The following is a 27,192-nucleotide window of genomic DNA, read 5'->3' as shown; positions in this document are numbered from 1 at the left end:
AGAGTTTGTGATGCGAGTAAAATCTGCCACACAAAAATCACACAAGACATGCAGTTTCATCTCAGTAAAATAAAAATTGCAGGCTCCTGTCAAGCTTATTGAAAAAAAATCTTAAAATAAGCTTTTAGCAAGTATTAAACTTTTAATTAAGCCCACATACATTAAATATGTATGATAAATTTTAATCTCAAACCTTATGTTTTTATTAGCTGTAAGCAGAAAAATCAAAATAAATGTTTAAAAAAGGCTTAAAAACAGTTAAGTTAATCCAAGTATTTTGCTTAGTGGTTGAGTTAATGAAATAAATTCAGTGTCGTCAAAGCTTTCTGACTACTGCCCCCTGTGAACAAACTCTAAATGCCCCTCAACATATAGAGACGCCAACGCATTGCAACATTTCCTTGATTTAATAGACATCTTTTATTTTGCATTTCTGAAAGACAAAAATTAATAAAATCCTAATTAACAAACTTGTTTTTTTTTTGTTTTTTTTACTATTGTAAAATAAGAAGTGACTACAGTACAAGTGTGTGCAAAACGCCCAAGTGGAAAGGTGACTGGAGAAACGACATGAAAGGAATGCTGGAACGATCTAAAGAAAAGTCTTTATACAAATTGATAACTCAAAAGAGAAGGAGTGTTTTACTTTTAAAGTTCTCCAATTCCTCAATTCCTATGCACAGAACAAAACTAGTTTCGTAATTGGATTTCAAACACACTTGACCTGCTGGCTCTCAGTAACAACCTGCAGCTGTTTGGCAGTAACAATGAAAGCTCCTCGGTTGAGGAACTCCACCACTATGAATCATCCAGTGACATAGTATCTTGACTTCACTGGTCCTTTATGCTGAGAACTGGATCCACCAGTCGATTGTGAACATGCATTAAACCTGCAGTATAAACAAGACAAATATTAGATGCGTAGTTCTGTAGCAGAGAGGGAAAAAAATATATAATTTTTACTGAATATGGAAATATGGTTGACATGTTTCTTTACAGGAAAACTATTAACTTATTATTGACCAGCACATGCCGTTTAAATCTCATTAAAAATGTTTCACTTCTGCAATACTGTTAAAATTTTAAGTATTCTATTCTAGAGTGATGTAGAAAAACTACCCCATTTTACTTGTTACATTAAGGACGGATGGATTAAGGCTGGAGTGTTAGAATTATTTGAAATCATAAAACTGAATAATTTAAATCTAAACCCTTTAGCTAATCTAAAACTGCAAAAACAGTTCTGATGAGAATTAGAAGGAGGGATCAGATAATCTAAATTTAGCTTCTCTAAATTCAAAATGAAGTCTGAAAATGTTTCCTCTTGGACACAAAGCTCTCCAAGAACCCAGAAAAAAAAAAAAAAAAAAATCTAAGACATCGTCCACCTCATTTCCATAAACAGGATGTGCCAGTACCTTTAAAGTATTTCACAGTTTTGACACGGAGTTCCAGCGTGGCGTCCTCGTCGCACACAAAGATGGTGTGCGGGTGCTGCTGGAAAGCCGACACCGTCCACATGTGGTTCACTCCCTCTTCGATGGCCTTGTACAGAGCGAACGCTTTGTGAGCTCCTGTGATCAGAATCATCACCTGAAGGAGAGCAGGAGATTAAAAAACCCAATCAGGTGGAGGCAGGGCTTCCATGTCTGAAGGGGTGTGGGGGTGGGGGGGACAGGGTGGACTGACCTCCTTGGCGTCCATTACAGTTCCCACTCCCACCGTCAGAGCCATGGTAGGAACCTTGGAGAGGTCGTTGCCAAAGAAACGAGCGTTCGCCACGATGGTGTCCTTCGCCAGAGTTTTAACTCTGGTCCTGGAAACGAGGCTGGAGCCGGGTTCGTTGAAGGCGATGTGGCCGTCAGGGCCGATTCCTGTGGGGATCGGATGAGAGATTCAAGACGCCGCATGTCAACATCAAACGATCCCAAAAGGAACTTTCAGCAACGAGAAGTTTTACTTTAGATGGTTTACGTCTGTATGATCACTCTGAACTGATTTTACCATCAGGGAATGCAAGAGACTAAGACATACCAGGTCATTAAACATCATATAAGCACCACTCTTTGGTGTGGACATCGTTACTGAGTGATGAATCAAAGTCCACAATTTTCAGATGTTTCAACTTTGGCCAGCCAGTTAAATGTACTGGACTTGGAAATGTTGGCAGTCTTGTTGAAATCCCTGCTAAGTGTCCAAGTATCTAGATTTTTAAGGTTTATAGAAGAAGACTTTCGTTTTAGATGCACTGGCCTCTAATATAATGTTTTAAGAACAGTTTAGAATGTTAACTGAAATCATATCAGCCAATTTGTTTTGAAGCAGAACAATCTTGTTTTCCAACAACTGCCTTCTTACATATTGTGAGTATTCCCCTATGCTCCTAATTTACCTAACAAAAGACTTTAAAAATATTTTCATGCTCCATTTTTATTTTACATTACAGCTTTTAATAGAGAAATTGTAATCAGTTAAAATCTATCAAAAATAAAAATTGGCTGCGCAACCATGAATAAAAAAAAATCTTTAATTTTCACCTCCAACAAAGAGCTCGATCCCTCCAGCCGCAGCGATCTTCTGTTCATAAGCATTGCACTCAGCCTCTAGGTCCTCTGCGTTCCCATCCAGGATGTGAGCGTTGGCCGGATCGATGTCGATGTGCTTAAAGAAGTTGTTCCACATGTAGGAGTGGTAGCTCTCCGGATGAGCACGAGGCAGACCTGCAGGACGAAAACGTTTGTGTCAAATAAGAGAAGAAGACCAGCCGTCTCCAGCTGGCGAACACTCAAGGAATACACGTTTGATTTCTTCCAGGAATCAATTTGTTATGGTCACATAAAAATCTGGCATTTTTGCAAATACATTTTAGAAATTAATAGGGAGTTAAGAAAATTTAGCAATCATTAGGTAATTTTGCTTCAAACCGGCTCCATTTTGCTATATCCCCCCCCCAACTAACTTTTGTGACTGAAATTTGATCTAATCGATTCAGAAACAGAGGCGGCAGAATTCTTGTCTCTGTCAGCAGAGAAACGTCAGTCTGAGGGGAGGTGGAGAAAGAATAAAAAACAAAGCCCTACAGAAAGGTTTTATTCAGACAACAGATTTAATCCAAGTAACAGAACAGACATGAGAGAAAAAAAAAAAGAAAAATGGTTGAAATAACTTCAATTTACAGTTTTTGGCAACTACTTTTTTCTAAAAGTTTAAGTCTCCAAATGATAATAGATATTCAGCAATGCTCAGAAGTTTACATTCACATGTTGATGGTGAGATTTCTTTGCAAAATACCCTCAAAGTAGTGAAGTGGTATGGAAAGAGCCAGAGCAAGGATGGAACAATGTCTCGCAATGATGCATTATGATACATTGTTGCAAAATGTATCATTCACGTATCAAATGTACCAATTACACAAAAAAACTCCTTGAACTGCAAAAAAATAAAAAATAGCATGCAAGTAGATTTCAGGTGCTCTTTGCTATTATTATACGTGTTCCTTATTGCTTATTGAAGAAGAAATTGTTTTAAAAAAAAAAGAAAAAAACAGCACTTTTTCTTCTCTACTTCCAGTTCTAATGATGGCGCTCCGACAGGCGCAGAAAAATTGCACTCACCTACGTACTCATCCATGTTGAAGGTTTTCACATACTTAAAGGAAATGTCTCCACTCCTGTGGAACTCTATTAACTTCTGGTAACAGCCGTACGGAGTGCTGCCTGAAACAAAGCCAGAATCATAGCGCATGAGAGCCAGTGAAACCACAAACACCGCTACGGAGAGAAATACGGTAAAGGGGAGTCTGTTTACCTGTGGGTAAACCCAAAGTAAAGTATCTGTCTGCAGAAGGTTTGAACTCGACGATCCTGTTTCGGATGTATTTAGCTGCCCACTCACTGGCCAGTTCATAGTCGTCCAGAATCACCAGCCTCATGCTGCTGATAAAACCCTCAGTGAACAAAGGGAATAAACTTAAATCAGAACCATAAACAAGAACTGATATTGGAGCTAACGCTAGCAGGTACGGAAACTCCTGCACTTCTTTAGCGTTAACTTATTCTCTGTTGTTAATTATCCCGTCATTATTCTGCAGCTAGTAGTTGCTTTTAACATCCGAATAACAACACAGAGCAGCGTTACCTGGTAAAAATCCGGCTGGTTCTAATCAAACTGCACACAGCAGACGGCTGCCTCCTAACTCACATGACCAACAGCGGGGTAAGTGGTTTTAAAGCGGAAGCTATGGAAGTCCGCTAGTGTCAAAAATCTGAAGCAACAACACACATTAGAAAATAAAATAATGAAGATTGCTAAAATAAAGTGTAGATTTTTACTGTATTTAGAAAAAAGCTCAACAAACACATCAACTTTATTTTAAGGTGGATGTGTTTGAATTTTGGGTTTCTACATCTGGTCAAGGAAAGATTCCAATGCTGCATTTCTTTATGGATCCTATACAAACTTTACCCATTTTTTCCTGCTTCTATATACATATTATTTTTTATTATCTGCTTAATCGTTTATTGTTCTCCCTTATTGACTGTCAAGGGTTTGGTAAGATTAAATGTAAGAATCACTAGTTATTTAATGAATTCAAAATATGTAATTCATCAGAATTAATTATATTTTTCCTTTTTAGAAAAAATCTCAATAGAGATTTTTTCATCTTAAAACACTGATTCTTAGTCCAATAACATGACTTTGTCTAACTGTTGTAACTTACCTCTAATGCAACAGCCAGTGATCAATATATCTAAATTCCTGAGCACTATTTCAGTTACAGTTCAGCTGACAAAGACCTTATCTCTCATTCCACAGAGTAAAAATAAAGATAAAATCAATATGAGTCAATTTTAATAAAAAATATATATATACATTACTTCACTTCTTTACTCGACTTACTCATTTCTCTCGCAGTTTGTATTAAGCAGGCATAATAATTGGTCATTCCTGCTATTCTCTCACATAGAAATGTGACTGTATTCAAAAATTGCATCGAGGTACAAATATATGGAAGACCAAAATGTTCAAAATTAAACATTGTGAAATAAGTATCTACATCGGGGTGGGCAACTCCAGGGCTCAAGGGCCGGACTCTTGCAACTTTTCAATGCGTCTCAACTTCAACACACCTGAGTCAAATAATGAGGTCATTAGCAGGACTCTGGAGAACCTGACTGCACTTGATATAAGGATTTTGACTCTACTTTGGTGTAGAAATGCCTCAAGTTGGTCATATCATCAGCCAAAGATGTTCAGAAATTAACTGAAGCTGTTCTAAACACCAGCAGGTCTTAGAGTATTGGATTTTCTTCAGAGTCCTCTCAGGTTCCTGAAATGTGTGACAAAAATCTGTAAAACCTTGACAAAAAAAAATAGACAAACAGCATCATTTAAGGTTAAAATTTAATTATGTAACACTCCTTATGAGGGAAGATTGACAACAAAATTGTAGCATAATTGACGTATCAGAGCTATAATTTTAAGTGAAGTTGTAACAGGGACAAGGAACTGTCACAGAGGTTCCTTGTTTTGTTATCACTAAAACAAAGATGTTTTAGTGACAACTAAAACATCTTTGCAGCATTAGATGAAGATGATGATCCCAGGATAAGACGGAGGCCGGATGCACCGCATCTGACAAGAGTTTAAACTTTAGTCCCTCTTCTTGTAGTCCTCCAGGTGAGCCAGGATCCATCCAGAGGGTCCAAGGATCGTTGCGGCGAACACAGCGCACGCAATTGTTGATTCCTGGACAAAAGACAGAGAGACGGATTGATGAGTCAGCAGATGAGTGCAGAACAATACAATCAAACTGAGCCAACAGGCAGAAGAGCAGACAAGTGACTGATAAAAGAGTAAATACAATCCTCAAGCTAAAGGAGCAAAGAAGGGTTTGCCGTTTATCTTCAGACAGAAATTTTTAGATGTATAATTCATCTTATAGATGAAACGGTAAGGAGCGTTTTGAATTGAATTCAGTGCAACTGAGGCAAAAATGTATGGCACCGACTGTTCTTAAGCCTGAGAATCATGTAGGGATGTTTCCCGGTTTGAACAAAAAGAAAACAAGGAATTCATTTCAGGACGGAAAATATGTTTGGAAAGAAACACAAACCTGAGGCAACTGAGATGTGAGGAGTTGACGGAACATAACAGTAATTTCAGCGGTATGCAGAATTGTCTATCAGCACTGCTTTCAGTCTGCGTTTCAATTTAGCAAACAGGTAAAGCTTCTATCTTTGAACACTAAACATATGGATGGTTTAGATGCAATAAACAATTCAGCATCAAACCCATAGTTGGTGAGGCAAACTATCCTGATATGTCATCGAGGCTCTGTTGGATATTTATAGCAAACTGAGCTGTGTTTTTAATGTTTTTATTCAATATCACAGCAAATTTCTGAAGATGTAGATAATTTTTAAACTCATCTTATCCATACCTACTCTGGACAAGGAATTACCGACATATTGATCTTTCTACCCAAACTGAAGAAAACTAAATAATTTCTCATTAAGATTCAGTGTAGTATTAGGCCATTAGATGTAGTCTTGTTTAAACTAGTTGACCTTTAAAGTGACTATATAATTGATTACAGAAGGGAAAAAAAATATTCTGAACAGTTTCTCATTAAGTTATTCTTAATCTGCATGGGAAAACTTCGCAGATCTCCAAAACCCTTCAGGCCAAACTCTGAAAAAAAAAAAATCGAAAAAGATTTTTGACTAAACAAGAGTGTGTGAATCCACCATCAGTCACCAAAATCAAGTTGTTTTTTGAAAAAATTTAATAATCTACAACTAGAGAGAGCACAGACTATGACCTCCAAAAGGACAGTCGTTAGCAGTTAGCCATTAGCCCCGACACTCACAACGACGCCGATCTTCTCTTTTGGCGGCCTGGTGTACATATTCGCCGTCTGGGTGACGGTGTGTCCCCGCAGGACGGGTGCGACGCGGCTGGCAACGGTCCTCAAGATCCCCGGCATTTTTTTAAACTATTATTATTTGACACGATGTCACGTATCTTCCTTAGCAGAGAGAAGCTGATGAGTCAATGTGAGGAAATGCTCATTCGGTCTTACCTAATAAATTACAAGAAGAGTAATGCTTACGGCGCCACCTGCTGTCTTGGATGACGTCTTGTGTCTCATCAGGACTGAGCTACCATAAAAACAGCATCTAGGACAGAGCGGGTCACAATGTACTTTTTCAATAATTAAAGTAAATATACAATAGAGCACTTATTTTTAATTCACTCCAGAGTCCTCCTTTAGGATTTATGTAAGGATTCAGTACCAGAAAATCAAGTAAGTCAAGTTTCTGATTTTTGGTGGGGGGGAATTAGTACTTTCTGCTTTGTACTGAATAATCTCTAATTAGGAAAAGTAGGTGGTATCTACTCAATTACATTTACTTGAGTAACTTATTTAGAATGAAATAAAATAAAATGAAATAAAACATTTTTGCATAAGACAAAAATATTTTATGTCTCACATTAACACACCAACAGTTTATGTTAATGTGAGACTTCTTAAAATGGGTTTTAAAGAATCCATGTCCAGTGCAGGATGTTCAAATGAAATCCAGATTTCTTGAAAACACATCAAGTAGCATTTTCAATGTCCTTTATAAGCTTTAGCGTACAGCAACACTTACTGTAGTAATTCGATTGTGAATAACAAATGAGAATTGTCTATGATGCTGAAAAGACTGCTTGTGATGTCTAAGACCATTTAGCATCCTAGTGGGTGAGCCATATCTCCTAGATCTAAAATGCATTTTTACCTCATCCAGCATAGGAAATTTCAATCTGCACTCATGTTATTTCTTCTTGGTCATATACATTTGCTTTGTGTTGAAAAAACATGTGTGGGACGACAAAACATGTAAACTCTGACTAAGGTATAGGAATGCCAGGTGTTGCAATAGTATCCTGATAGGTATTTTTCTCGAACCTTCATAAAAGAACCACAGACAACGTATATGAATTTTATGGCCAAGCTTTTGCAAAAGGAGAAGACTCAGCAAACTGCTCCTCCGAGCCGTTCACAGAGCGTTCTGAAGACCTTTGGTTACAGCTTGTCTTTTATTATCAAGCAAAAAGATGGAGGATAGGTAAGGAAGACAGCAGAGACAAAATACTACTGCACACAGGCAGTTTCTAATATAGGGAGTTCCGGTTGATAAGAAGGCACCTGTGGAAACATAATTTAAGGTCTGGGAAACACACAGTTAACTGTTTCACATGAAGACAAACAGGCAGATGGGGCGTCAAGGTCAGTTTATACACACAGAAGGAAGACTTTAAATTGAAAATCACAATAATCTATAGACTGAATGTTGATTAACTATTGTTGATTAACTATTGATTAACATTAGACTGAATATGAACTAAAGTAATAACAAAATGATAATACCAAAAAATCTCTAACAATCCTCTGTAATGTTTGCTGTGTGACGCAATTAAAATGTTATTTTTTGTTGAAATGTCAGTGTCAGAACCCAGATTTCAGGCCACATGAGCAGTAATCCTTACTTTTGTATGAAATACTGGCTCCCAGCAGAGAACAGAGCTGGAATGTAATAATCCACCGAGAAACAGGCTTTAGTTTCCCAACACCAGCTCTCTGATTCTCTATTCTGTTCAAACAGCATCTCGAGAGTTTTTACTGTTCTGCTCTTTAGAGAAGAACAGTAAAGAAGAGTTCTGGTTTTGATTGTTTTTAAAACACGTCAAAAGATGGGGATGGACTCAGAGGTGAACAGTTCTGGTGATGTTGCACCATACGGAGGAAAAAGTGCTTTCAGCCAAATGGAGCACAACATCGTGGCTGGATATCTGATAACTGCAGGTAGGAAAAGCAACAACATCTGTGGGATTTCATAGATATAACTAGATAAACTGAACAGCTGGCAGAAACAGAAAACAATATCTTGTGTGAAGACAATGTTATATCGTTGAGTTTATTCAACAATCTGGAAAACAGACACGCCATCGGAAAAACAAAGAAAAAGTTAAGTTCACTATCTATGATTTCCACATAATATGAAGCTAAAGTTTATTATTTTCCTATGTTCTAAATGTTATATCCATGCCAGACTGACCGTTTGAGAAAAAATTGATTCTCCACTTTAACTAATTTGTGACAAAAATAATTAAACTGATTAAAAATAAGGTTCCTCAAAAAACGACAGGAACAATATCTTTGTATAGTGTAGAATATTATAAGCTATGTAGAGAAATTTTAGGACTCAAGCCCAAGTTGGATAACTGATCTTCAACCTTTACAGTCACAAAACCTCCGGAAAAGTAGCAAGTGTGCTTTTATTAACTCTGCATAAAATGGAGGGAGAAACTAGAGTATGGGAAAAACCTTTGAATATTAAGACTTTATTCCTTCATTGTGAGAAGAAAGTTTTAAGAAGAATCTCAAAACAGTAGTGTGATTCTCGCATTGATTTGAAATTCATTTATATTGTTCATCTATCATATCTGAACTTGTTTAGAGAACCACCATTGTCTTGTTAAGTGATTTAACAAACATACAGATTATGTATGTTACACATTTTGAAACAAAAATCTGAAGGAAGCCTACATGGCCATGCATGAAGAACCACCTTTATAGAAAGCTTTTGCCTCCTCCACTCTCAGGTGTCATCAGTTTGGCCAGTAACATCGTAGTTCTGCTGATGTTTGTAAAGTTCAGGGAGCTCCGCACAGCCACTAACTTCATCATCATCAACCTGGCCTTCACTGACATCGGAGTGGCTGGTATTGGTTATCCCATGTCTGCTGCCTCAGATATTCATGGAAGCTGGAAGTTCGGCTACGCCGGCTGTCAGGTGAGCAAACAAAAATAGAAATTCACCCACACATCACACACAGTTTCTTCTACTTTACTTCTCTGTAATCTTTTGATGTAGTTTTGATTAAGGGTTCCTCTTTGGATTTTTGTTGATTTTTTTTTCTTTCAGGTTTTTCTTTTAGACTTATTTTTCTGTCTCGTCATGTAAAATTAGAATGGTTAACTGGGTTTATTCTAAGCTACCATGACTCCGAACAGTGAGCCGACTTTCACCTCAGCTGGTCAGCTCAGGTCACGTGTTTGGACTTTCTGTCTGAAGATTATGTTTGTTTTTGTGCAGATTTGGTCAAACTTATGTTTTATTCCTTTCAGGAACACACACAAGATGCAAACCTGCTTTCCCATATGAAGAGCTAAAAACTAGTGTTTGTGTGTATTTTTAGTAGCCTATCAACTGTTTAGTGATACTAAACAGATTCAGTAAAAAAGTCCTAATAAGCATCAACATAGAAAATCCGAGTTTGAACTTTTTATTTTGCTTCTGATTTCAGATATATGCAGCCCTCAACATCTTCTTCGGCATGGCTAGCATCGGCCTACTGACTGTGGTTGCTATTGACCGCTACCTCACCATCTGCAGACCAGACATCAGTACGAGCCCACTCTTTTCCTTGTCCCTTTACCTTTAGTTGAGCCATGTAGAAGGAAGAAACTCCCTTTGTCAGCATCCAAACCTAACCAAAAAATTATTAAAATGACAAATTATATGATTTGAAGGGCAAAATAAATGTTATTGTTATACAACTAAAACTAATAGAGCCAATAATGTCGGTACCATTCCACGCTACAGTAAGGGACAGCTTTAACTGTGTATATTTCTTGGCATTTAGTAACTGCAAAGTGTCCATAACAAAGCTTTCAGACATTCTGGTTCCTGTTGAATGATGCCATAGATCATGTTAAGTGATGGCAGTGGCAACTCCAACTAGTTTTACTCTGCAGCCTGTCTGAAGCCTTACAAAAGTATTAATGTCGATGAAATCTTTTCAAAGCTGTTCTCTCTTTAAAATCAGAGATCAACACTAATTTATGTTTTTACATCATGTCAAAATGCCAGACTGGAAGTTGTCAACAGAATTACCATAGCATTGTAGACACCATCAGTCAAAAATAATTAATCAAAACAAAACTCCCACTTTCAAACAGTTTCAGAATAGAAAGGAACATTTGAAATTAATAAACAATCCAGATTTTAAGTTCTTCCCTCTCGCTCTTGTTGAAGTTCTTTGATTTTGTCTCTAAAGGTCAGAAAATGACCTCTAGATCTTACAACATCCTTATTCTGGCTGCCTGGGTGAATGCTGTGTTCTGGTCCTCCATGCCTATAGTAGGCTGGGCAAGTTACGCCCCTGACCCCACTGGAGCAACGTGCACAATCAACTGGAGACAAAACGATGCGTAAGTTTTCAGAAGTGCCTATCTTGTTTTTTGTGTAACATAGTTTTACTTCACTTGCAAGGCGTTCTTTATGACACACCTCTACTTTTCCTTCACAGCTCCTTCATCTCCTTCACGATGGCGGTGATTGCAGTAAACTTTGTGGTTCCTCTGTCTGTCATGTTTTACTGCTATTTCAATGTGTCTGTCACCGTGAAGAGGTACAAAACCAGTAACTGCCTGGAGAGCATCAACATTGACTGGTCTGACCAGATGGACGTTACCAAGGTAAGTCAGCTTTGCTTTTCCTAACAGCCTGTTTTAAATACACAACATGGACACTATCTTGTGTCCATTAACAGCAAATTTGAAGGTGATGAATCACTAGTGAGCAGACATTATTTTAGAATGTCAGACATGTTTCCACAAATGTGTGGTGGTCTTTTTACCTTCCTGTTCAGTTTATCCCAAATCAACTAAATGAAACTGAAGTTCAGAGTCTGTGCTGCTTTGTTCTTGTCAAGTCAATGAATTTCAAGATGGACTGGGGAGAAGTAAGCCAAAAGAAAGTCAGTTATTTAATTTTTTCATTTGTAATGGTAGGACGGAGAAGAAGTTGGACGAATGGATCTGTGGTTCATCCACATTAATAAGAGTATTTGTTCTGGTGTGTCATGTTGTAGAAGAATCTGGGCAAAAAGAGAAAGCTCTAGATTTACTAAATTAGCTACATTTTAGCCCTGTGTAAAAGAGTAAAGGGAAAAGACCTCAGACACAACCAAATGAAATATTCACTGCATAGACTGGATGGGCTCTCAGAGTCAAGGTGGTTTGGAAAACTGATCTGGATGCCCCTGGCAGACCTAGAACACACTGGAGAGACTATGTGTCAAGGGGTTTCCAAAGTGGAGGCGTCTGGTAAAACGGATGCGTCTGTTTTACAGCTGGAACTTTTACCTCCATAAGTAGAAGACTGTGGAGGGATAAAATGATGCAGGCCATCATTTGAGTCACTGTCGTAAACTTGTGAACCAGAAAAGCAAATCCTAAGAATTTAATTTGTGAGGCTTTGAATCCAACAAATTCATTGCAGTTTAGTAACTACAGCAACTGAAAAAAATCCTGACACCCCCTCTTCCTGGCAAACTACAAATTTGTTAACATAGTTTTTTTATATGTAGCACTTAGTAGACATGTTTTTTGTGTGTGAAAAATGTTTATTAAGACTTGTTTTAATCACAATTATGTTCCTATGACAAGACATAGTATGTTTAGATTGGTAAAAACATGCATTTATCCACAAGGAAACCAAATCAGTGTTAAAGTTAAGACTTTTGTTATCTGTGTTCCTGCCTATAGATGTCCATTATAATGATCATCATGTTTCTGGTTGCCTGGTCTCCCTACTCCTTGGTTTGCCTCTGGGCATCATTTGGTGACCCAAAGACCATACCTGCCCCAATGGCCATTATTGCTCCTCTCTTCGCAAAGTCCTCAACGTTTTACAACCCCTGCATCTATGTTATTGCCAACAAAAAGTGAGTGTTTTCTTGTCTGCACAGGATTATATTTGATGGCGTGTTCTGGGACTGTAAAATATTTTTTTTTCCTGCAGGTTCAGGAGAGCCATCACTGGGATGATTCGATGTCAAACAAGGCAACGGATTACAATCAGTACACAGGTCCCAATGACAATCTCCCAGCAGCCTCTGACCCAGTAATTTAAGGTCGATATACCTAATATAACTATATAGCTATTTAAATGTACCTACATTAAAACCTTATGGTAAACATTTATGTAATCCATTTATCAGTATTTGACTATCGTAGCTGTTTCTTTTGTTGGATAACTGAGTACGCTGTGGTATTTGCTATGTAAATCCCACTTGTTTTTATTTGTTGTTTTGTCCCATTTAAATCAATTCACATATTTTATACCCATGTGCAGTGTACTGTATATAACCCTGCTTTTCTGTTAGATGAGGATTTTTAAATAAATTTTATGTATGGTTACCAGCACAAATAGAATAAAGATAAATGTGGCTCAAGAATCTAAATCTGAAGTGAACCAAAACTTCCTGTAGATTGGCGCCTTGCATTTTGTCAACAACAAGTTATTAGATGATTATAGATGATTAAAGTGGTGAGTCATCTATAGAATGCGTAGAACAGATCTTCTACCCAAACACTGGTTTAACACTAAGCATGTAAAAAAGTAATCAGCCAAACATTTCCCTGTAGCACAACTATTAGACATGTTTACAGATTTAGTACTTTACTTCACCATTGCATCCAAAAGTTTGGATTTTTATAAAACATGCATGATTAAACATTATTTATGGCAAGGCCACTTTCACTGACAAGTTATTCTGTTAAGTTGACATAGTGTCAGTCTTTGTTTATGGCAAACCTTTTCACTCCATTTTTTTTGTCACCAAAAGAATCCAACATGGTGACAAGTAAATTAGTAGTTGACTAGTAAAATGATCATATCCTGACATAAATAATATAATATATAACACCATTAACAGATCTTAAAAAAAGGTAGACAATAAGTTATCTTAAGACCTCTGCTGAGAGCAGAACAACAGCTCAGAGGACTGGAGATATTTTTCAGTATGGTCTTTAAGTCTGAAATGTTTAGCTCGTTTCCATCTTCTCCTTTGGGGGAACATTGTCTGGCCCATAATGTGCCTTCGAGGTGGATGGGACATCAATGTTGGGGTCACCATTGTTGGCTGTGTTTATTTGGTTGCTCTTGCCGAGGCTCTTTATGATGCTCAGGTTGGTGCGGGCCGTTTCCATGAGGCTGTTTTCCAGCAGCCAACCGTCAGATTCGGAGTCAGGGTCTCCCTGCCTCAGCACGTTTTCCAAGGAGGTCTGGAGGTAACGAACACCCGTCAGCACTGACAGCTAAAACAAAACAGGAATGCAATTAATGACAAAAATGAAAGAAAAAGATAGTTTGTATATGGTTTGCTTTAGTTATTTTTAGAAGACCAAAGGAGACACTAAGATTGTCTAAATGTAAAGATTTTTCTAAAACAACAGCAGGTAGTGAACGTATATTTACTCCATCTTGATTTTTGTTTTCCATTTTGTCACATTATGTATCTGTATCACTCTGGATCTGTTTTCTATAGGAACAGAGGTAATCAGATTTGTAATCATGCAGTAATTAAAAAGGAACCAGTTAGAGGCTACAAAAGACATGAGACTAGGGCATATGGGAACAAGTTCAAAGCACATTCAAAAGTGTTCTTGTGACCCTGTTATATTTAGGATCCAAATCTATTACTGAGTATAAGTGGCAAATTTTGAAAATTTACGTTCAGATGCTCTTCATGCACACTAACTGAGCTAAAGAAATCTTGCAAAGAAGAATGGGCAACATTTCAGTATTTAGATGTGCAAACCAGGCAGACAAATTCAGAAAGACTTCTATGGTTCTACAAACTATTATGCTCTACTTTCACTTGTCTGTTTCAAAAAATCCCAATAAAATGTTTAATGTTTGGTTTTGATGTGTGACAAGTTCAAGAGGTACAAATATATTTTCAAGGTAAGGTAGTTATATAGTGTTTCCTTGCCTCAAAGAGCCAGGTAATGAGGACTGTAAGGCCAATGGACTGCATAATGTGGGTGTAGTACTCCAGCAGTGCCTGTCGGCAGCCTTTCATCCACAGGTTCTGGTCCTCGGTTTGATGCTCATAGTTGAAATGGGCCGAGTTGTTGGTAATCTGCTGCTGGATGCAGGGCCGAGGTGAGTTGATATTGCAGCAGCTGAATGGGACTCCATCCATCAGGTACTTCCCCTCTACATTACTTCTCAGTCGACTTGAGAGCAGGAAAGGGATAAAGTTGAATGTTTATTGGTCAATTTGGTGCATTTCTCTCTATTAGTTTATGCAGCCAAAAAAAAGCCATGCAAACTAACCTGAACTTGTGTGAACAAAATAGCTTCTTTGTTCTTTGTTTAATTATGAATAAACTGTGATTAAGGCAGTCGGGGTGCTACTACAAGTAGATGATCTCAAACACACATGTTTAATAAATCAATGTGAGAAATGGCCTCAACTTTTGCCTTACTGAACAGATAATGGACTATGCCTAAGAGCCACATTTTTGTCAAGAAACAAACCATGAGCTCTCAATTCTTCCAGAAGAAGGGTTTAAATATTCATCTAGTAACTATTTAGTCTGAACTTATGTGTAGTTTGGAGAACACTAGACTTAAATCCAACTATTAAAAATGAAGTTGTTTCTTCCATCAATCTTCAACCATTGAAAATAAGAATGGTATAGTTCAATTGTAAAATGTCAATATTCATTCTGAAGAACAGCTCTGTATTGCTGTCTTTTTTGTCACGTTTTTAAAATGTTGCAACAACATACATTACTTACTCTACGACTTCCTTTTTGGACATGTCCAAGTAACGGTGGCTTATCCACTGAATGTGAAACCAGTCTTTGTAGCCGCTGTTTCCACAGCACTGGAACTGTATCTGCAGTGTGTCCACAGTGTGTTTCAGGAAGCAGCGTCCTGGCATGTCCGTGTCCTTATAGAACCTCATAGCCTGCATCAGGCCCAGGTTCAGAGCTTCCTCCAGCTCCCAGTGCATGCTGTAGCACATCAGAGCCCCCACAAGCACGCACAGGGTGAAAAAGAAGGTGCACACAATGTAGGGCAGCATGATCAGCTTCCAGCGCAAAAACTTACTGGAGTCCACACAGTCATAGCAGATCTTCCCACCCAGGAAATTGATTGCACAAGCAATGAGGCCCACAGCTATCAACATGTTGGGAACATACTGGATGTCCTTCTCTGCCATCAGGTCTTCACGCTTTTTGAGCTCCACCTTGAGGAAGAGCCCCAGGCTGAACAGGATGACCCCTGTGACCACTGAGATCCAGTTGAGGATCCACAGGATCTGGGCCAGCTTGTCCCTCCTGGTCTTAGTAAACTTTACCTTTAAAACTGCCATTGTTTGTATATTTTGTAGTTATTCCTTAAAGGTGAGGGTGGGATTAATTGCGGGATGTAAGTAGATCTTGGAAAAGGAACAGTTTATCCTCCAGAGGGGGCAGCGGACTGAGGGGTGGGGGTTTGGTTGTAGGTTCTCTGTCGGTCCTTTCATAAGCAGCTTACTCCAGTCGTCGTAATTGATATAGTGTAGACGCTGCATTATGGTCATGCTGAAGAAGGCTACAGTAAAAAAAAAAAAAATATATATATATATGTTATCAAATGAGTATACTGTCTAAGAAAGGAAAATAGTGATCAATAAGTAGAATGACATTTGACAAGGTTTTCATAAGCATGGAATATCAACAAAACAACCATATCAATGAAACAAACATAAGATCAGTATCTCTTAATGCTATTAAATGTGTAAAAAAAAATCATTCCCATTATGCTTGCTTAAATATTAAGCAAAAACTCTTATTTAGGAAATATTTTAAAAATATTTAAAAAAAATCTACAGCTATGCTCACCTTCATATTCTCTGCTTTCGTCAGTAACACCTGACGTCATCCTCATATTTGCCTATTTTCTCCATGATGTCCTCATTCTTTGTCGAGGGAGCCGAGTGGTCATACTGACACAGATATCACAAGGTAACTACGGGAGCATCTGAATGAGACCGGCGGCCAACACCTGACCCTCCACGTAATCTCCTTTTAATCATTAATCGGCCCTGGGCCCCACTAGGGATTTACACCCACCTTCTGCCACCTATGCAAATCTGACAGTCTCAGTTCTGGGAAAGTAATAACAAGTAGCTGTTGTGTAAGCGTGTAGATTAAAATTCAAGAGCAGATTTAACACTTGTATTTCTGTTTCCAAGACATGCTTTGTGCTAAATAATAAGCATGTTCTATTTACTCATTCCTAATATTCTTATGAAGGTGAAAGGTGTGGTCGAGAGTTTCAGTGAGACATAGTTAAGCGCTAAAGCACTGAATGTTGACTATTTCCAAATTGACACAGTAAAATACACCAAATGTCATCTAAATGTAATTAAATATTTGAATATTCAATTAATTCATATTAATTTAAATAAATTATATATCAATGTACTGTGTCTATGTTGCACATGTGTCTATGTTGTTAGATCCTTTAACATTTTGGTATATTGTGCTATTTTGGTATATTAAATAAAATGCCACTAAACTGCATGGAAGTTTTTGGGTAAAACATGACAATGTGAAGAAGTCAAAAGGGTATGAGTGCATTTTTATGGTACCTGGGTAAGTATTTTTTTTTACATTCTGCTTGTAAATTAATGACATAATCTAGAAGAAAGTTAACAGAGTACTTTGAGTGGCTGTGCGACTATTTGGTTCTATGAGATTTTGAGAAATAGTACACTGAGGCAAACACAAAGTCAAAAAGGAATACTTAATTCCCTTTATAATTATTGGATTCTTCTTTTGCAATAGTCCTCACTACTATTCCGGAGATGGTGCGACTCAGCCAATGAAATGTTAACAGAGAGGGATTAGTGGATTAACATCTAAGAAAGTAGCTTGGGTGAAGGAAAACATTGCTGCAGCCGCTGTGGTTGTTTGAAAATCCACAGGACACAACTTAGAGCACTCACTGCTCTGCTCAGACCGAGGAAATTTCACCAACATTCAACAGACAAATAACCTCCTCTATTGCTGAGTAAGTACTGAATATATAACATTTTTAGATATCAGAACAATTCTCACCACCTCCATGTGTTAATCTGATCTTGAACAATCCATTGATCTAATTATTTTTAAAATAGTCTAAGAACATTACATGTTATAGGTTTGTAACACCTGAAGGACATATGCCTGAAGTGTATTATAAATCTCACTTCAGGCACACTTTCTCGGTCTTTGAGGATCGTATATGCCCATTGTTTAACGTTAAATATTGTAATAAATACACTCAGATAATGGTGAAGAGGTGGCAGAACTCTGAAAAATTGTTGTTTTAAAGTTTGAGATAATTTACAGTTCTGTACAGTAAGGTCACAGATTATTATGGCCATCAAAATGTGTGGCCAGTGTCAATTTGGCTATTTGAGGGTTAATTTTGCCTGAAATTCCTCATCCTGCCACAGAACCCAAGATCTGACATTTAAGATCATGTTGGAGGGTCAATGGTCTGAAGCTTTGGGTGCTAACAAAATCAGAACCATCATCCACTGGCTGAAGAAACTGCATATTAAAGGTACATAAAGAATAGAAGAAACCTCTGATCTCTACTTAGCAAAATATTTTATGGTAAAAGGTGTGTTGTTGCATTAAACTTCACAAAGGTGATGCGTGTTTGGAGGAACACCTACAAACCTTTGGCTCCTGGCTACAGAGGACATCAGAATTCACAAAGAAGGAATTGTTAACCTTGTGTAAGTATTTTGTATTTGGCAATTTATATGTGATTTTAAATGGGAGATATATTGAAAGGCGTGGCTTTCAATGTATCAAGATACTTATTGTCAAATGTGAGACAGTCTTCTGTGTTCTGCTGCCCTGAAACTCTCCTCTAAATGCTATTTTCTCCCAATCTCTTTCTTTAATGTTAAATCATGAACACTAACCTTAGCTAAGGGAAATAAGGCAGACAGTGTTTCAGTGTTTCAGGTTTTGATGAGTTCTAATGTGCTCTCATTGATGTGTTGATTATTCTGGTTGGCCCAACATTTTTTAGAAGCTTCACAACTGTTCCATGTTTATAACCTTTTCCAGACAAATGTATGTTGATTGTTTCTCTTATTTGGGCAAGATGTGTTTCTTATTTTGTGGACTGGAAAGGTAAACATTTTTTTAGCTTTCTTCCTCCAAATTAATGAGTAAAAAGCCCTTTAAATTGAATATGTTGTGTTAAACCCATTTTATTTAATTCAAGCTATGTAACTGGGCACTGCCACTTTATCAAATGTCACTTCTGAAAAAACAAATCCCATAAATCCAAAACATTTATATTTTACTTTTTCACCCAATAGGTTTCAGTCGTTGTCAGGGTTTGTGGATGTTCCTGGATCGGAGCTCCTTCATTGAAGTACACATCTTGCTCCAGAGACTGCAGAACCTGCTCATCTTGGTTCAGTGGTTGAGAAAACAACAAGGTCCATTCAGCAACAAGACGGATCAGCTTGACATATTTGAATCAATCCAGCACTAAAGTGATCTTTCTTGACAATTTCCGATTAGATTTGAAGGCTCCATGTATGATCTGCAGGGACACACAGCACTCATCGAATGGCAGAAATACTTGTTGGAACCAAGAGCTCTGGACTCTGAAACGACACATCTGGCTGGGTCGGCTGGTTCAGTGGTGGGGCATTATGGGGCTTCTGCCCAGGTTCCCTGGTACTGATGTCTTTGTAAATGGAAGAATTGACATGACAGAAAGCAATCACATCTCTAAAGACTTTTGTGTTCCCTGCTCTTGCTGTTAGAAGCCCAAGAACTGAGACGTTTCTCTCAGATGTGGAAGGAAATGGAACTCAGCCATCAGGAAATGTGGCTTAAAACTGCTGGGTAACACCACTGCTGTTTTTCTGAATAGATTACAAATATTCTAATTCTACTCGTATCCTTAAATTTATCCTTACATTTTGATTTCCTTTCTTTCTTTTTTCCCCTATTTGAATTTAGGTGGAATAAGAGAGAGATGGAAAGATGTGGCTTTTTGATCAAGGGTATGGTGATGCAGCTGTCCAAAAAACATGGGTGTATATGGACTTCTGAAGACTGCACAGATCAATGCTACCCCCCACCTTCTCTTCACGCACTTCTGAAGCTTGTCTTGGTTCCTTGTACTGACAGCATGTTGGTCCAGGGTATTGTATCCAGTCAGCAATATGTTTAAGGACTCATTACATGGTATTTAAATGTACATTCTTTTTTCAAAACTTTAACATTTTCACATTTTGTCATGCTACAACCTCAAATCTCAAAGCATTTTGAGTAGATTTAATAGACTAGTGGTATCCAATCCTGGAGTTTAGACCTAAAATATTACAGCTTATAGGTCAAGGGCTTGAAATTCCAGTCCTTGGACAGTCACATTATGGTTTGCAGATGTGCCATTATTTCAGATTTCAGATCAACCTGGCCTTCATGATGCTGTTGGTTCATCGATGTTCCCTAACAGACCTAATGACTTCACAGAAACAGCGAGATACAGTATGTGAACATAATCACTCACATAACATAATTAGTTATGATAAACTACTTTGTATTGGTCTATCACTTAAAATCCCGAATGAAATACGATGAAGTTTGTGGTCGTAGCTTGGCATAATGTTGCAAAGAATTAGTGCAGTCACCATGGCTTATGGCACTTAATGAACTCATCCCAGCTATTATACTTCATCCTGGATGTGGCTAACTTCTTACAGTGCAAAGACAACCTTCTGCAGTCTTTTTGCCGTGCATTTACGATCCCTCACAGATTTTCCCATCAAATCAAAGCCTTCTGGATGTTTGATCATAGGCGCACAAAGGTACTCATTCAAGAACAATGAATTTGTTAAAATAGAAACAAATGAAGATGTGTTTATCTTTGGGTTCTATCATTTATATTTAAAAATAACTTGATTTGCTAAATAAAGCCCAATGAAAATTTGTTCCTAGGCCTCCATGGAGCTCTTGTTGAGTCCCAAAGCCGCTGTCCCTCAGTTCTCCTGGCAACATCGATGCATTATCATCTCTCTGCTGAAAAACAAGCAGCACCACATGGCACTGAAGTATATCCAGTGGACAAAACCTCCCATAGAAACCACAGAGGATGCAAAACTTTGTGCAGAAGTGTTTCTTCTAAGCAGGTGCTCTCTTGGCTTCTTTAACAATTGAGTAATGTCTTGAATTAGTGCTTGGCTGTTTGGTCATTCTGTTTCTCCACCTACACAGTTGTCTGTCTGATGCTTGGGCTTTGTTGAAAAGAAGCCACACAGAAAATGAGGATATGGTCATGTACTTCCTCCAGGCCTGTAAAGGAGTGAATCTACATGCTGAAGCTGTAAAATACATTTGCCATGGATGCAACGTGGGTTAATCTACTTTAACTCACAAATATTACTTTACTTCACACTCCTAAAGGTCTAAAACAACTTTTTTAAACTTTTGATCAGGGTGAAGAAGACTGCAGCAGAGCTGAAGTATGCATCTTGCAGCAGAAGAATAAAGGTAAAAAAGGACATCAAGAAAATGCATCAGATGTTGAATAAAGTGCATTGCATGTAAGTCTTGTTTTCTTCAGATTGTTTTGGTGAAATGATACCCTGCCCACTGTCTGCCACACTGTATCAGAATCAGGCGGAGAGAACAATGTCTTCAGAGGAACTGGTCAAACTGGTCAATAAGGCTGTGACGGAAGTGAGAAAACCAAATCCCAGCATAAGGTACTGGGGCTTCTAAATTAAACCACACATCAGTGAGACAGGAGCATGTCAATAACTAATCTAATAATAAAGTCGGGGAAGCTAGAAAAAAAAACAACAACAAACGGTGACAGAAACAGATGGATCTGACTCCGAAATCAACAATTATTTGTGATGGGGTTGAGTACTACAACATTAGGTGAGGAAACATTTGCACAAATCCTCTGTTGAAATGAAAAGCAGGGGAGTTGGAGACATAAAAGAGAGCATTTCAAAAGAACACAAAACCCCCTTCCAGACATATTGGTGGTAACATCGTAATAAGGGTTCAGTGGTACTGGTGCACTGCATTAAGAGGATGGGATAATGAAAATAATAAAACTCAATTTACTCAATTTAGGCTGCATCTAGTATAACATCCTTGTCCATCATGAGTTTATGTCATTTCTGATCAGCACTCTGTGTTCTTTATAACAGTGAGGTTGTGTGGCCAAAGAAACCAAAGAGAAAATCAAGCAGCAGAGAAATATTTCTGTCAGTGCAGGCTCTGCGCCGCCTCACACCAAGCCCATTCTCAATGGAAGCTGTGGAAGAAACCGAACAAACAGCAAATGCTGAGGATGACCAAGGGGAACACCACTCTGAAGCACAGGACATTCTGACTTCTGAGAATCAAAGGTCTTTGTCTGCCCTTTCTTTCTCCTCTGCCTCATCAGCACCTCTGCCGAAATATGCTCACTTCTTTGACAGCACCATAACGTTGCAGAGGATTTCAGCTTTTCTCACTGATCAGGAGATCCAAAGTATAGGAGATGATGAAGATGATGAGGACAATTTCACCTCAGTGGCTGATTCTTTGCCACAATGCTGGGAGCCAAAAGTGTCACCAGATGGCGCCACAGAACAACATTCCCTCTATGACTTAGGCAAAAGTTTGAAGTCCCAAGATAAAGTAATATCTTATGCTTTGCAAGGTGGAGAAGACAGGAAGTACACATCAGGAGAGCAAGTTGCTGATGATTCTCCCAAAATGGTCGCTTCAGGTTCCCACAAGAGGGAAGACCAGTCAGATGGTTTTCTGGTGATATCATCAGATCAGGTGGGCACAGCTCACAAATATGAAACTGTATATGTTCTGTTGTCTGTCTTTTACTGCACATTTTATGATCAGAAAGGAGACGAGCACCACCAGCAAAAGGAAGCTCTGGGATGTGGCATTCAAGACTTGTCCAGTACACCATCAACAACCCTCCGGGATCCAGTGACTGACCTGAACCAAAGCTTGGTTTCAGAGGACAACACTGACCCACCAACATTTGGTAAGTAGGACATCAGGTTGTACCTCTAAGCCACCCTACAGCATCATATCCAGCATCATATCAACTTCTACTCCTTTGACTGCTGAGAATTCCTCTGAATTTAAGTGTGTCTGGAAAATAAAGCATTTGTTTAGATTGCTATCGTTTTTTCTAACACCAATTAGTCTGGTTGTGTCCCCCTTCTCAGGTTTTGTCCACACTGCTGGATGAACAGTTTTTGTCCTCTTCTCTTTAATCAACAATTCCAATTGTTTCATAAAGTGTTTCCACCAGAAAGTCTGCTCCCATCTTTCTCCATAAAATCCACCCACTTTATCATACACAGGTTCTCAAGCAGCCAAAGGGCTCATTCCATCACTGTTCTGTTTCACCAATACATTTCTTTTCAAAAGATTTTTTGTCCAATGAAACCAAAATTGGTTGTAATTTATCTGCTTCATGCTTTCAAGATTTAAGATTTTCTAACTTGAACACACATTTAACTGTTAAATCGCATATTGCAGAAAAATAAATTACCTTGGGGGAATTGCTAATTAGTTCTTTTGAGAGATGACTGAACCACAGATAAACTGTTGTGCTGCTCACGGATTAGAAATACCGGTAGCAGCACCAAAGGGATGGGGACTGGGGAGAGATTGGTTTCCTTAACCTTGCTGCGGCAGCCATTCATCCATAAAACAACCCCTATTTCTCCACTGCATTTCCCCCACCCCATATTCTGTGTGTGTGTGTGTGTGTATGCGTGTGCGTGTGTGTGTATGGGGGGAGTACCTTACAGCTCTGCAGATGCACCTATTTTGATCACAACTGGGCTTGTTGTCCCTCACTCATGCACATCAGCTCAAAGGCATGAGACTGTGCTTAAAAATTATGAGAATATTTTTTTCTTACCCAACGGTTCATCTTATGTGATGGTTTCTTTTAAAAGGAACTTTAATGCTCATACAATGCTGGCATAAAGGCAATATCTTCAACATCTACCTTTCCCAATTCATTGCATTCCTTCTTCTTGCTCACAGATAATACCACGTCTTCCTGTCCACTAGGCCCCTCATCCACCGACAGTCTGGCCAACTTCACTGATTTCTCTGCAACGCAAACAGATGACAAACAGGTACTTTATTTTATTTTTTTTCAGTTCTTCATATACAGAGACGTTGTCGTCAACGATGTGAAACATTATCCGGCCTTCAGGGGGCACTATTGCTCCAGTTAGCTACTTGGTGTGGCTGGGATGATCTCATTTTTAGGCCCTTGGGATTTCTCCTCATCACAGCCCAGCAGGTGTCCTCTTTCCTCCCCTTCATCCCTTGTTCTTCTGTCCTCCAGCATAAACATCACTGCTTTTAAGATCTCCTCCCACAATGATGTCATTCTTCAAACAGAAGTGCAGGTCACATTGTTGCTTTTGTACATTTGTTTAAAAAAAATAAAAAAATAGGTGTGTCCTGTCCAATCTGACTATGGATTTGTGATTTTTCTTTGACCTAGAGGACTAAAGGACTCACTGGTGGGTTAAGATGTGTGTACCTCACTTTCTATGTCGATTGGGTAAAACATTATTAGAGATGTTGTGTTATTATTTTTGAGACCAGAAGTGTGTCCACACAAAGCTGAAGTTCATTAAACTGTATGGCCAATAAAAATAACTACAAATTATTAACCTAACTGCGGTGCCTTGCAAAATATTTTGAAATTTACATTTTGTTATCTAAGAACTCCAGTATATTTTTTTCAGTATTTTGTTTGAAAGAAATGCATAAAATTTAAGTTGAAGTAAAACAATACACAGTCTTCAGTTTTTCTGCAAATTAAAAATGTAAACGTGTGGCATGTACCGAAGTACACACACATGCATACACACACATTACACACGCATGAAAACAGCAGATAAGGTAATCAACCTAAAGCTGAAATAGAGCACTGAGAGTCAAAATGGAATTAGTAACACTCACAGAACAGCAAACTATCTCTGGAAATAAAGTCAAAAAGCAATTGGTAAGCATACATCTGAGACAATACAATTAGAAAAATAACGGTTCTACACCAGTTCCTTACTCAAACCCCGTTTTACTGCTTGTAAATTGTGAATCCAGAATGCTTCTCTTTGTAACAAGTCTGTTTCTGCCAGGCCTTCTTTTAGAAACAGTCATTTAATTTTCTTGACATTTAAAGATGACCAGCTGTGTTAAAGTGTCGAGCCACGGGGGATTTCTCATCTTTATCCCAAATATTACTTTCGTGTTCAGAAATGTCTGACTTTTGTTCAGATTCACCAATCTATCCAAATATGCATAGGCATTTCTATGAATAAGCTATGTTATGTTGATATGGTATTTGCAGCTCCTCTGGAGTTCCCACAGGCATCTTGACTGATCCTTTATTTCCTTTTCCAATTGTTAGTATAGATTGACATCCATGTCTTCATAAGCTTGTAGTGCTAATGATGGATTGAACTAATTTAAAAGACATGTTCAAACTCAACTCTGCTTTTAACTTCTCCACAATGTTGTCCTTAACCTGTCTGCTGGATTCCTTGGGTTTCCCAATGTTATCTATCAAACCTCTAAGGCCTACACAAACAGTTGTATTTGTACTGAGATTTGTGCTTTGGACTGCATGTTGACTGCAGTCCACTTGAAGTCAACATGCAAGTGGACTGCACTGATTAGGCAACCTTTATAAATTATTTATTGCAATGGATTTTATGTAAGCTAATGTGGAAACTAATATTTCTTTTGGTTCGGAAAACCCAAAAGAAGGATATTTAAATTAGTAAATGTAAAAGTGCAAAATTAAATAAAAAAAAAAAAATCTGGATTGAAACTGCACTGCTTGCTCAAAGAAACATGCAGCAAAGTAATGCTGGCCGCTGCTACAAGTTAAAATGTTCAAGGTTTAAGGTGAGATGAATGGCCTCTATTAGGAGCATTTAATCAGTAGTTGGCCCAGTGCATCCTTTCTGCTGCACCCCCTCAAGGGGAAAGATTAATGGGTACAGGATATTTCATTAAGCCCTTCACATCACTGCTCAGGATATGAGGCTGTAATTGTGTCTGTTTTTCACTCTTGCTTTGTGTTACAGGCAGAAGGAAAGGAGCTTGCAGGTTGGAGAGGGAAGGCTCCACAACAAAGAGTCATGAGTGGAAGAACACAATCCAGGAAAGGCAAACGAGTGAAGAGAACATGATGAAAATAATGGATGGAAAAAAGACAGTCTTTTGAAGACATGAATCTCATTTATATATCATAAAGTCACACTCTGTAACACTGACCGATCAACTGAACAATTGGATATACCAGGAACATGCAGTACATACTTTCTTGAATGTTTCTCTGAGCTATACCTGACAGTGTCACAAACATTATTACATATATATTTTCACCATTGCCTGTTCAATATTAAAAGGATACCTGCTGTTCCAGATAAAAACACAAATACACCACATTAAAAATCCACTGATGTTATCACTGGTAGTGATTCCACTCTTTACATTCTTTGCTGGCTTCCCCCATGCTTGGGAAAAAAGGGATGTTTGCTTTGCAGACAGAGTATCTCATGAAAAATGGATGACCTCCCAATGCTTTCTTCAGCCCATTCCCCTCTATATTTACCCAGAGTCCAGGGAATGCATTTGGGTTAGCATCCCTCCCCTTATCCCTCTCTTGTTCGGGTGAGTGAATAACTTAACACACATTTCAGGTTGACACACTTCTCCTGCGGATCTCCCCTGCGCCCAGTTGACGAGTCCACACATGCTGTATTATTTAAAAATGGGCTTTGGAATTCTGCTCATGTAATTTCCTCTTCGTGCTTTTTTTAAATTTAAGACTTTGACCTTGCAGTCGTTGCAGCACTTCTGATACCAGAGGCTGCCCAAGGTCTAATCAGGTAGGACATCAGCTCAGCTACATTTAGTTCATTTTGTGTTGAGAAACAATTCATCTGCTTCTCAGATGGATTGGAATTTTCTTTTTTAAAAATATGATGAATCCCTCTCTTTCTAAATTAGCGATACTATTATACAATTAAAAAGACAAAACAGATCAAATCTAAATCTAAAGTCCAGAGAATCCATTAAAAGTAAAACATTTTTTGGGGGGGAAAGCTTCTGTGTCTGAAAGAAGAATTTTGTATGGGGTGTGTACAGTGCATAGTAATGATGTACATTTTTTGTTATTATTTTTTGAAATTAAACTGTAAAAGAAAATCTCCATCCCACAATTTTCTGTTATGTACTTTTCAGAAGCCTTTAAAATGATA

General features: G+C 38.2%; 5 protein-coding genes across 10 annotated transcripts; 2 read left to right on the top strand and 3 right to left on the bottom strand.

Moving 5' to 3' along the window:
• Positions 1-392: 392 nt before the first annotated feature.
• Positions 393-4,285, bottom strand: LOC103458993 (glucosamine-6-phosphate deaminase 2). 3 transcript variants are annotated; one of them, XM_008400163.3, is made up of 7 exons: positions 4,138-4,285; positions 3,808-3,932; positions 3,615-3,716; positions 2,538-2,720; positions 1,690-1,874; positions 1,419-1,593; positions 393-890 (listed from the first exon to the last, which is right to left on the bottom strand). In XM_008400163.3, exons 2-7 carry the CDS (start codon positions 3,929-3,931, stop codon positions 832-834), a joined length of 828 nt encoding a protein of 275 aa, XP_008398385.1. In that variant the 5' UTR covers position 3,932; positions 4,138-4,285; the 3' UTR covers positions 393-831. The 3 variants fall into 3 exon arrangements, with proteins under 3 accessions (XP_008398385.1, XP_008398384.1, XP_017158134.1); XM_008400162.3 differs by having other exon boundaries at positions 3,808-3,946; positions 4,138-4,270; XM_017302645.2 differs by having other exon boundaries at positions 3,808-3,935; positions 4,138-4,267.
• A 1,100-nt stretch (positions 4,286-5,385) lies between these two features.
• cox8a (cytochrome c oxidase subunit 8A) lies at positions 5,386-7,095 on the bottom strand. Its single transcript, XM_017302646.2, has 2 exons — positions 6,872-7,095; positions 5,386-5,748 (listed from the first exon to the last, which is right to left on the bottom strand). The coding sequence occupies exons 1-2, from the start codon at positions 6,986-6,988 to the stop codon at positions 5,653-5,655; spliced, it is 213 nt and encodes a 70-aa protein (XP_017158135.1). The 5' UTR covers positions 6,989-7,095; the 3' UTR covers positions 5,386-5,652.
• Positions 7,096-7,334: 239 nt separating this feature from the next.
• rrh (retinal pigment epithelium-derived rhodopsin homolog) lies at positions 7,335-13,302 on the top strand. Its single transcript, XM_008400164.2, has 7 exons — positions 7,335-8,854; positions 9,655-9,845; positions 10,360-10,459; positions 11,113-11,266; positions 11,365-11,533; positions 12,605-12,783; positions 12,861-13,302. The coding sequence occupies exons 1-7, from the start codon at positions 8,743-8,745 to the stop codon at positions 12,964-12,966; spliced, it is 1,011 nt and encodes a 336-aa protein (XP_008398386.1). The 5' UTR covers positions 7,335-8,742; the 3' UTR covers positions 12,967-13,302.
• On the bottom strand, positions 13,242-17,034 carry LOC103458995 (photoreceptor outer segment membrane glycoprotein 2-like). Its single transcript, XM_008400165.3, has 4 exons — positions 16,742-17,034; positions 15,650-16,451; positions 14,836-15,082; positions 13,242-14,158 (listed from the first exon to the last, which is right to left on the bottom strand). The coding sequence occupies exons 2-4, from the start codon at positions 16,228-16,230 to the stop codon at positions 13,886-13,888; spliced, it is 1,101 nt and encodes a 366-aa protein (XP_008398387.1). The 5' UTR covers positions 16,231-16,451; positions 16,742-17,034; the 3' UTR covers positions 13,242-13,885.
• A 740-nt stretch (positions 17,035-17,774) lies between these two features.
• On the top strand, positions 17,775-26,396 carry LOC103458996 (uncharacterized). Of its 4 annotated transcripts, none has more exons than XM_008400167.2 (16): positions 17,775-17,915; positions 18,343-18,452; positions 18,541-18,630; positions 19,228-19,350; positions 19,436-19,594; positions 19,687-19,765; positions 19,883-20,072; positions 20,590-20,733; positions 20,864-21,054; positions 21,140-21,275; positions 21,361-21,415; positions 21,489-21,630; positions 22,087-22,708; positions 22,781-22,928; positions 23,948-24,042; positions 26,014-26,396. In XM_008400167.2, exons 2-16 carry the CDS (start codon positions 18,368-18,370, stop codon positions 26,116-26,118), a joined length of 2,364 nt encoding a protein of 787 aa, XP_008398389.1. In that variant the 5' UTR covers positions 17,775-17,915; positions 18,343-18,367; the 3' UTR covers positions 26,119-26,396. The 4 variants fall into 4 exon arrangements, with proteins under 4 accessions (XP_008398389.1, XP_008398390.1, XP_008398388.1 ...); XM_008400168.2 differs by having other exon boundaries at positions 19,684-19,765; positions 23,975-24,042; XM_008400166.2 differs by having other exon boundaries at positions 17,776-17,915; positions 19,684-19,765.
• The last annotated feature ends 796 nt before the right edge of the window (positions 26,397-27,192 follow it).

Source organism: Poecilia reticulata, chromosome 22, assembly GCF_904066995.2.
Source record: "Poecilia reticulata chromosome 22, P_reticulata-male-v2, whole genome shotgun sequence".
In the NCBI taxonomy this organism is placed as follows: domain Eukaryota; kingdom Metazoa; phylum Chordata; class Actinopteri; order Cyprinodontiformes; family Poeciliidae; genus Poecilia; species Poecilia reticulata.
The sequence above is the reverse complement of the archived record's forward strand: the minus strand, read 5'-3'. Positions and strand labels throughout refer to the sequence as shown.

Excerpts from the sequence above, each read along its gene's own strand:
- LOC103458993 (XM_008400163.3), bottom strand. The coding sequence starts at position 3,931 with ATGAGGCTGGTGATTCTGGACGACTATGAACTGGCCAGTGAGTGGGCA. Across the intron at positions 3,717-3,807 it reads TACTTTGGGTTTACCCACAG|GCAGCACTCCGTACGGCTGT; the intron begins GTAAACAGACTC and ends GCTTTGTTTCAG. Across the intron at positions 1,594-1,689 it reads CTGTAATGGACGCCAAGGAG|GTGATGATTCTGATCACAGG; the intron begins GTCAGTCCACCC and ends GCTCTCCTTCAG.
- cox8a (XM_017302646.2), bottom strand. The coding sequence starts at position 6,988 with ATGCCGGGGATCTTGAGGACCGTTGCCAGCCGCGTCGCACCCGTCCTG. Across the intron at positions 5,749-6,871 it reads AAGAGAAGATCGGCGTCGTT|GAATCAACAATTGCGTGCGC; the intron begins GTGAGTGTCGGG and ends TCTTTTGTCCAG.
- rrh (XM_008400164.2), top strand. The coding sequence starts at position 8,743 with ATGGGGATGGACTCAGAGGTGAACAGTTCTGGTGATGTTGCACCATAC. Across the intron at positions 11,267-11,364 it reads AACTGGAGACAAAACGATGC|CTCCTTCATCTCCTTCACGA; the intron begins GTAAGTTTTCAG and ends TTTCCTTCACAG. Across the intron at positions 11,534-12,604 it reads ACCAGATGGACGTTACCAAG|ATGTCCATTATAATGATCAT; the intron begins GTAAGTCAGCTT and ends TCCTGCCTATAG.
- LOC103458995 (XM_008400165.3), bottom strand. The coding sequence starts at position 16,230 with ATGGCAGTTTTAAAGGTAAAGTTTACTAAGACCAGGAGGGACAAGCTG. Across the intron at positions 15,083-15,649 it reads TCCAAAAAGGAAGTCGTAGA|TCGACTGAGAAGTAATGTAG; the intron begins GTAAGTAATGTA and ends CCTGCTCTCAAG. Across the intron at positions 14,159-14,835 it reads TCATTACCTGGCTCTTTGAG|CTGTCAGTGCTGACGGGTGT; the intron begins GCAAGGAAACAC and ends GTTTTGTTTTAG.
- LOC103458996 (XM_008400166.2), top strand. The coding sequence starts at position 18,368 with ATGTTGGAGGGTCAATGGTCTGAAGCTTTGGGTGCTAACAAAATCAGA. Across the intron at positions 19,351-19,435 it reads GTGGTTGAGAAAACAACAAG|ATTTGAAGGCTCCATGTATG; the intron begins GTCCATTCAGCA and ends ATTTCCGATTAG. Across the intron at positions 21,416-21,488 it reads CTTGCAGCAGAAGAATAAAG|ATTGTTTTGGTGAAATGATA; the intron begins GTAAAAAAGGAC and ends TGTTTTCTTCAG.